We start from the raw sequence: 9,060 nt of genomic DNA, 5'->3' as shown, positions 1-9,060 counted from the left end.
TTCTATTAAGTTCATTGCTTTCACACTTCCAACATCCATTTTATCGTCCACCTACTTATAGGATGCAAAAGTACCTTTACAACAGAATTTCTGTCTTTCTTCAATCCTTTTGCAACCAGTTTCTGATCTTTTCATATCTGGCTCCTTGCCCTGTCCCATCTCGGCTTAACTAACACCTGCTTGGAAAGGCCTCTTTAAACCAAATTATACTAAATAGACAGTCTCCAGTTATTATAACATCAACCTGTCTTATTTTTATTGTGACCTTTGTCTCTGATTCCTTTTCTATTTACTTGTTTAATCTGTCTCCTTCTCTTCCATTAAATCTCTACAAGGGCTGATGGGGGCCTTATCTGGCTAGTTTGCCTCTGAATCCTAAAACGCTGCTTGGAACACAACTGGAATCAATGAAATATTTGTTGAATAAATGAATGGATTCTTAATTGACAATTGCTTGAACTTCTACAGTTAGTGATTCATCCTTGTTGAGTAGTTTTTTTTTTTTTTTTCACTTCACACGTGTACGGAGATTAAGTCAGAATTTAAAACTAAGTCTTAAAATTAAAAACAGTTCCGAAATGTGGGAAACATCTGGCAGAGAAGTAATTCTGGTATTTGCAACGATGGAAGAAAAGTTTTTTCTCTGAAGTAAGCAGGTTGTTGGCCTCTATTGGTGTTATCGGAAAATGCTGGCCTATTTTGGTTGATTTGCTCAGGAACTGGGACCATCTGGCACTGGGAACACAGAATGTTGTTCATTATAAAGTGAAGAGTTATCACTTCGGGGGTAGGGAGGGGGAGAGAGAATGCCCTAAGATGAAGGCAGTATGGAGCAAGGAGAGGCTCCTGTCTTTTAAAACAGTTGAGTTCTCGGTTCTCTGTGTCTTAAGAGAAGCTTCCTAGAAAGTTCTTCATTTGGATGGTTTCTAAATAATCAGACTCTTAGGGCCCAGGGGAAAAAAAAAAAAACAAACGTATGTGTGGCTCCGCCTACTTGAGGTTCCTCTTGGCTCTGAAAGTTGTGGCTCCACAACAGGCTTTAGCTGCTTTCTGGAACCTCGTTCCGATCCCTTTAAAGGTGGGATCATGACGGAGGGCGCGGGGGAAGAAGGCGGGAGCCGAGGGCTGCAGAGTCTCGGTTGACATAGTAACTCCATCGCGGTCTCCGGGGCTCTCGGCTCTCAGGCTCCGCTGCCGCCCTCCGCCCCGCCTGGGCTCACTCGGCCCGGGAGCCCCAGCCACCTCCTCAAGGGTCCCCGGCCCCGTCTGCTTGGAGCCCCGCTACGTGGCGACTGCTCCCCGGGCCCGCGGGGCAGCCGAGCGCGGAGCTCAGCCCGCGCGGCTTCTGAGCGCTCAGCCTCACCCTCGCCCCGGGGGCGCCGGGCCGCTGCGGGCCCCTGCGCACCGGGTCCCCGCGGGCGTTCCCGAGGCGGCTCCGTCACGAGCGGGACCCCGACCCGTCAGCCGGGCGTCCCCGCCATGAACCAGAGCCCGGCCGCGTTCGGGCCCCGGAGGGCCGGCTCTCCCGCCTTGGCGGCCGGGGCTGGCGCGCGGCGCAACGAGAGCCAAGACTACTTGCTCATGGACTCAGAGCTGGGAGACGACGCGCAGCCCGCGCTGCCTGCCTACGGCTACTACCCCTGCCTGTGAGTGCGGGCGCCGCGGGCGGGCGGGCGAGCGGGTCCCCGGGGCCGCAGGGGGCCGAGCGCGCGGGGCCAAGTGCGCCCCGGCGAGCGCGCGCGGGGCGCCGGGTCCCGACGCCGCCAGCGCCGGTCCGCTCCGTTTCCCCCGCGTCCTCGAGGAGCTCCCTCGTCGCACTCGTGGCCGGGGCTGATTCACAGCTGCGTCCCCGGTGGCACGCCGCTGTGGGCTGATGAGAACTCTCAGGGTCGCGGGCGCAGCTCGGCGCTCCTTCCCGCGGGGGGCTCGGGAACCCGCGCGCTCCGCCGTCCGAACGCGCCCCGCCGGCGCCCTTCAGGAGGCGCCGGCAGGCCCGTGGGCCCCGGCCGGCCGCCGAGTTCGCAGGCGGCGGAGAAACGCCGCCTCCAGGCTCGCCTCCCCGTCGAGCGCACCTCTCATCGAGGGCTCCCGGAAGGGACCTGTTACAGGTGCGCGCCCGAGAGACTCGGCAGGGGAGAAGCCCCAAAGGGCGGTGGGGGGTGGACACCGAGGAACTACGAGATCTTATTCAAAAGTCTACAGGGTTTCTTTTTTGGGGGGTAGAGGATGAGAGGCAGGGGCGAGCCGAGGGCCGAAGAGGGGCGAAGTCTCCCGCCCGCCGCAGGCCTGGGCCCAGAAGTGTGGCCGCCAGAGAGCCTTTCTGTCTCCCTGCCCCTTTAGTTGACTGTGCAGTCTGGTTTCTTGACACGTCACATCATCTGCATGGGGTTTCCCACCGAAAGCATTTCTCAGTAGCAGTTCTGTAATCAGCTCTAGAGGTGTGTGTGTGTGTGTGTCTGGGGGCGGAATAGGGGGGCAGGATGCATGGGGACACCTTCAGATCACTGCTCCGGGCTGCCCCGCATCAAGGTCTGCTGTGGATCCTTTTTCCCAGGAGGAAGTGACCCCCAGAAGATGCTGCATGTAATTTTCCCCCTAGATAAAAGAAAAAAAAAATGTAACTCCTTCCCTTCATCTGTGTACTGTACGGTTTGAAAACATTTACTATTCCTTTAAAAAAATAAAATAGATTTCACATTTCATAAAATTTATCCATTTAAGTTGCACAGTTCAGTGGTGTTAGTATATGCACAGAGTTGGGGAAACTGTCACCACTATCTAATTCCAGGACATCGTCCTCTAAAGAAATCTTATACTTTAACTTGACATTAAATTAGAAAGTATTACTATGTCTGTTACTACAGAAATTGTCAAACTTTAATGGACACGTGAATTACCTATGGAGCTTGTTAAAATGCAGATTCTGATTCAAGTAGGGTCTGCTGCTGCTGCTGCTAAGTCGCTTCAGTCGTGTCCGACTGTGTAAAATAGGGTCTAGGTGCAGCCAAAATTTGTGCATTTCCAGCAGTCCCTGAGATGTGGAGACTGCTGGTCCGTGGAGCACACTTTGAGTAGCAAGGAGATATATCTCAAGAAAAGACAGAATATAAATCAATTCTGCATACTCTGAATGTAGTTACTTGCAAGTTTGCTTCGAGGGTATGTTTAAAACACATGGATTTTTTACATTGACTTAGACTTGAGCTTACCCTTAAGTCTGAGGGTTATGTTTGGTAATGTTACCTGTGAGTAAGTTAAGTAACTTATAAAAGCTATATTGGTTTTTAAAAGTTATGCTGTTCCATAGACAAAAATCTATTTTTTTAATCAGTTAATCATTCTCTAGTCATTTGTTACTTTGTGGGGAAAACTGATTTTTAAAACTTGTGGATGTATATTAGTAGTGAGAGACTAAATAGTAATTCCAAGTTGTCCTGAAAAATAACCCTAATGCTTTCTTCAAATGTGGTTTCCTTCCTCGTTGACTTATCTAGTTTTTGTATCATCTACTATTTAGAGAAAAAGTATTTTTCTGCATTAAGGAATCCCACATCTTCTTAATGCATTGGTAACAGAGAGATCAACAGAAATATTTTAATATGCTTCAATTCATAATGAGCACCTCCTGTCAGGTCAAACATATGATAGCAAACTTAAGAGTGAACCATGTTTCTGAGTAAGACTTTGGTCTTGTCCAAATCTATTATTTCCAAAAGGTTCTATAGTAACTTTTCTTCACTGTTTACTATTACAAGGTTTTTATTTTTTTCCTCTTGAATAATCAAGTTACTGAAAAATCTTCACCAATAAACATCAGCACTTCACACCTGTGATTTATGAGAAAGAATTAAGGAAAATTATTTCCTTCTGGTAGAGGATACAAATAAGCCCTTCTCTATGCTTTTGACTTATAATTTAAACAATTTCATATATTTTCCTAGAGTAGGAGGCATATTATTTTTGAAAGTTGAAATAACTAGTATACTTTAGATTTGGTTCTGCCATTCTCTCAAATTATTGAGATTTTTCCATTTAAGAATATATTTTTGCAAATTGTCATTTCTGTGGGATACGTTCTATGGACTTTTGCTAAAATATTCTTTTTCACAGTTCACTTTTGTAGAAAGATTTTCTTACATATATTTATGAGGCTTTTACTACTGAAATTTGTGTCTAACTATCTTGTTTGAGAATAATTACATATTCTCAGGCTTTAGGTTCAGGAAGTAACATTTTGAAGTTAGTATTTAGAAGAAAAAGATTCAAAATCTTGCTTTTTTCAACTTCTAGTTGAAAATAAATTAATCCAATCTATTTTAATCAGTTTGTAATGGTGATTAGCAAGAAATGTCCATGTCCTGGGAGGATCCCAGAAGTTATATCACAGAATTCCTTCATTTAGAAAGTAAATAAGTCTTTAGTCCATCACTTCTGAACATGGAGAAGAATTCTGGACATAAAGCATGTTAAGTGTTTCTAAATTCTGAAGATCTGAAACAGTCCAGCTAAAATTCCTGCTTGGAAATGACTAATTCCAAACTGTAAATTAAATCTCTGGCAAAACAATAGACTGAGATATTCTGAAACAGACTCTTGGTTACAAACACCTAGCAGTAATGGATAAAATAATTAAAAGGATTTTAACATGTTGCTCAATTTTCCAAAAAAAAACAGTGATTACTATTTGCCAAAAGCTAGGAAGTTAAAAGCCAGAGGACACCCTGACTGATGCTATGGTTGCCCCAGGGGTTAGAGGTTTGGGTGACCAGGAAGTTGGAGTCTAATGTCCATGTGAGGTAGAGAGAAGCTAAGGCCTTGGCCCCAGATGAGGCAGAGAGTTGGAATTGAGACATCCCTAGTCCCTGCTTAACCAGGACCCTATGTTAGTGAAAAATTAGGCTAGAATAATATGTTGTCAGCACAGTGAGAAGAAGAAACTTTATTTCTTTTCCTTCAAAAGAAGAACTTTTAAGAGGAAAAGAAATCTTCCCTTAAGAATTTCATTCTTCAGGCCTGCACATCATGTGACTATGTTTTGCTTTTGCTTTTTATACCACCTAACTGACCTAGAAATCTTCAAATTTACAAATACCCCTGAGGCTCCTAGAAGAGTAAAACAGAAAACCATTCTGAAAGTACAGTAGTAACCAGCTAGACTGCTAAGTATTTTCCAGAAAACACCAAGCCCTGCTAAAGACATGATCGCTGTAATGCATGATGAAACACACAAACAATCCACTAAACAGAAGTTAGCCGATGGTACAATCCATGAGAGGGAGAGTTAACATGAGACCTAACAGCAGTACTGGATCCTTAAAAACTTGAGATGATATTGGAGCATAAAAGAGAATGTATAAAATGAATGTGTATAGTTTTGAGGGCTTCCCTGGTGGTTTAGATGGTAAAGCATCTGCCTGCAATTCAAGGGCCCCAGGTTTGATCCCTGGGTTGGGAAGATCCCCTGGAGAAGGGAATGACTCCCCACTCCAGTATTCTTGCCTGGAGAATTCCATGGACACAAAACCTTGACAGTATAAAAGAACACATTGAAGCCCTAACAAAGAATAAGTTATTAAAAACACACACACACACAAATAGAAAACCTGTAAAAGAAAAATACAATTTTGAAATAAAAACTCAATGGAAGATTTAAAAGTGAAGACTAACCATGGTGTAATTGATAGTAATACATAGAATACAGAGATATAAATACATGGAGAATATGAATATTAAGGCAAAACTCCAGAAGGAGAAAATATAGAGAATGAGGGCGAGGCAATATTTGAATAGATAATGAATGATAATTTTTCAGAAGTGATTCATTCTCATGTTTATGAAGTATAAGAATATTAGTGTGATGCAAAAACATAAACTTATTTAAATGTAACATATTGAAATTGAAGAACACTAAAGAAACATTAAAAAATAAACCAAAATATGAGAGATTTGAATAAGTTTTAAAATTCAAAATATGGAAATGTACTCACCGTATCTTGATACAGAGGTTATGCAATGTGAAGCTTGTGAGAACTATAGTTTTCTTTTCTGTAAAGCAGTTTTTACTCTCTAGTTATTAATGTAGTTTTTTATTTTTTTAATACAAAGTCACTGCTCCATTGCTGGTAGGATCTGTTTAACCATGGATACAAACAAAAAGGGATTCCAAGGGTCATTAAATCATGGTCTCAGAAGAAACCCAAAAAGATTCTTTAATTCACATGATGAAACAAAAATGACCTTTTAAAGAATTGTTTTAATGGATCACAGACCTTTTAAAATCGTTATTGACCTCAGGATGGTTTTGGATGAAACCTGTCTAATGAGCCCAAGGACCCAGACTGAACTTCTGATTTAAGAGAGGTAACTTAATATCAGAGACCACAGATAAAGAGAATCCCCCCATCTAGCTTTTTTTTTTTCTCCAGGCAAAATCATGTATTAATAAGGAAATGAAAAATTCAGGCTGCAGGCTAGAAAATGAAAATGTTTTTCTGACATTAACTGTTGACAGAGTATAGTACATGACTCTCTTGAAGTTTGATTGAAGGTAGGGTATGGATATAGCTTCAATCAAGCTTCAAGAGAAGTCTGCAGTGCAGGAGACCCCAGTTTGACACCTGTGTTGTGAAGATTCACTGGAGAAGGTATAGTCTGCCCAGCCCAGTACTCTTGGGCTTTCCTGATGGCTTAGCTGATAAAGAATCCACCTGAAATTTGGGAGACCTGGGTTCAATCCCTGGGTTGGGAAGATCCCCCGTAGAAGGGAACAGCTACTTATTCCAGGATCCTGGCCTGGAGAATTCTGTGGACTGTGTAGTCCATGAGGTGGCAAAGAGTTGGACACGACTGAGGACTTTCACTTTCTTTCAGAGTATCCATCAAACCTATGAATCCCATTACATTTTTATATGCTTGTTATACCTCTTTCATTTTTGCCTCCATATGTCTGATAAATATGTTATTCAAACATCTATTTCACTTTTCTACACTTCTTTGCTCACATATCTGGTTCTACCAGACCGTATACCTCCAGAGGTGGGGCTATCCTTCATCCCTCTACACTTAGTGTCTACCAAAGACAAGGTATAAATTAATTTATTCCTCAAAAGAGACATGGTACTCCCCTTGGTATTTATTCTGATAAGGAATAAAGTGATGCTGGCTCTTTTCGTAAAATAGCATCTGAGTCCTGTAAGGAAGTTAAAAGAGTGAATGTCCACCTAGAAGGAGATACCCAGATCTTCTATGCCAGCTGCTGGTTCGTGGAGATTCACCCTCTTCTGGGGAAGCTGTCGCTGATGACCTTGCCATAACACTGCTCTCCTTTTGGCTCTAGCCCCAGGCTCTTCCCTACAGGTTCCTTCTGCTCACCTGAGGTAAGGCTGTATCTTCATCAGTCCAATTCAGTTCAGCTCAGTCGTGTTCGACTCTGCGAGCACACCAGGCCTCCCTGCCCATCACCAACTCCCGGAGTTTATTCACTTGTCAAATGCTTAGGGATAACAAAAGAGAATTAACATACAGAGATAAACTCCCAGCTGGCTGTGACTGTCTTTCCCCTCATTTGTGAAGCTTCTTAAGGACTGACCCCTCCCTAACCCCAAGCTTCATCCAGTTGGCAGAGAGTATTCTCCTCCCACCCACCCCGCAAAGACCATCACCAAACAGTCTAGCTCTTTATAGTCAGTCTTAGCCCAGATGGATAAAGGAATACCACCCACTCCCTTTACCCAATGTAAGATATGCCTTTCAAACTCCCATTTGTTTTTCTAGTTTCTCCTTCCTTCTTTCCTGGATCATTGACATTAGGTATGTCTAGTCCTTTAAACAGAGACCCCACCACTTACCCCCACAGGTAGACTTCACTCGTGGACCCACAGGGGCAGTTACTTGAGAACACAACCACCCAGCAGCTGTAAAAGGGATTTCCAAATAAAATAAAGGGTCTCATTTCCTTATAAAAACACACTTATCAAAAGAAACATAAAATCCATCAAAGGAAGTATGTGTGATATCATGATTTCATATGATATCACAAACATGTAGTTGTTTAGAATTCAGGGAATCTTAGTATCTATTATGTCCTTTGAAAAAAAATAGTATCCATAACCATAAAGCAAAAACCTGGACCTTGGTTAAGAGTTTGCAGTTTGGAAGCTGTAAAGCACGTGTGAAAATCACCATTGGCTCTGCTTCCTCTTCTTCGTTTAGCAATCAACATCTCCTCTAGCTGCCATTTGGATTAATGGTGGATCTCTTTCAGTTGACCACTTTGCAGAATTATGTTCTGCATGACAGAAACCAGATATTTTGTTTCTAAATCTCCCTGGATTGAAGTAATCAACATCTGCTGATAACAGTTTATTGTCATGAAATGTTATTAGGGTCTCAGCACTGTGAGTTGTGGCGTTATTGCCGGATGTGCTGAAATGCATACACTTGTTCTGTAACAGAATGTTTACATCTAGGAAGACTTCGCATAGTTTTGTTTTGTTTTTTTTTTTTTTTTTTTCTCTCTAGACAGTTATGTTCCTTGAGTTTTAAGAAGTAAGTTAACTTCATAAGGCAATTCATCGTTGCCTCTTAGAGAGTAAATCATAAAAGGAAAACATTTTCTTGAGTCCATTCTTCATTTTCAGCCTCTGTCATAAAAAAAATGCTAAATATAATTGGATCCAGTTGGGTAAAATTACCATTTGTGATTGCTCTTTGTTTAGGAGTCATCTGCTGGGTTTTAGTACATGGAGAAGTGCTCATCTGTATGCCAAATTTCAGTTAAACTTGTATATCTAAAACTTGGTATGCTGTTGAAGACCCTTGCACAGTTGGAATGGACTGAATCACATTTCTTATAGAATGTCCATTTGGAGCAGGGTATAGAAATGATACATGCCGTTACAATGAAACAATGATACCCAAACAACACATGTAGTTGCAGCCTAATTGTTCTCAGCCCCATTCTGGTAAATCAGATAGGACAAAGAGGGGCAATGGTGTTGACTAGAGTTATTTACAGGCCCAGGCAAGTTGCTGTTTCTGTAGAGGACTTTTCTGTAAACT

General features: G+C 42.7%; 1 protein-coding gene across 1 annotated transcript in view; it reads left to right on the top strand.

The window, feature by feature from the left end:
* TRPC6 (transient receptor potential cation channel subfamily C member 6) overlaps window positions 1,418-9,060 on the top strand; it is a 159,630-nt gene continuing 151,987 nt past the window's right edge. The window contains exon 1 of the mRNA XM_018059881.1: window positions 1,418-1,646. Coding sequence (XP_017915370.1) covers window positions 1,480-1,646 — 167 coding nt within the window. The 5' untranslated portion in view covers window positions 1,418-1,479. The remainder of the gene's footprint in view (window positions 1,647-9,060) is intronic.

This window comes from Capra hircus, chromosome 15, assembly GCF_001704415.2.
Source record: "Capra hircus breed San Clemente chromosome 15, ASM170441v1, whole genome shotgun sequence".
In the NCBI taxonomy this organism is placed as follows: domain Eukaryota; kingdom Metazoa; phylum Chordata; class Mammalia; order Artiodactyla; family Bovidae; genus Capra; species Capra hircus.
Note: the sequence above shows the minus strand (reverse complement) of the source record. Positions and strands in the feature narration are given on the sequence as shown.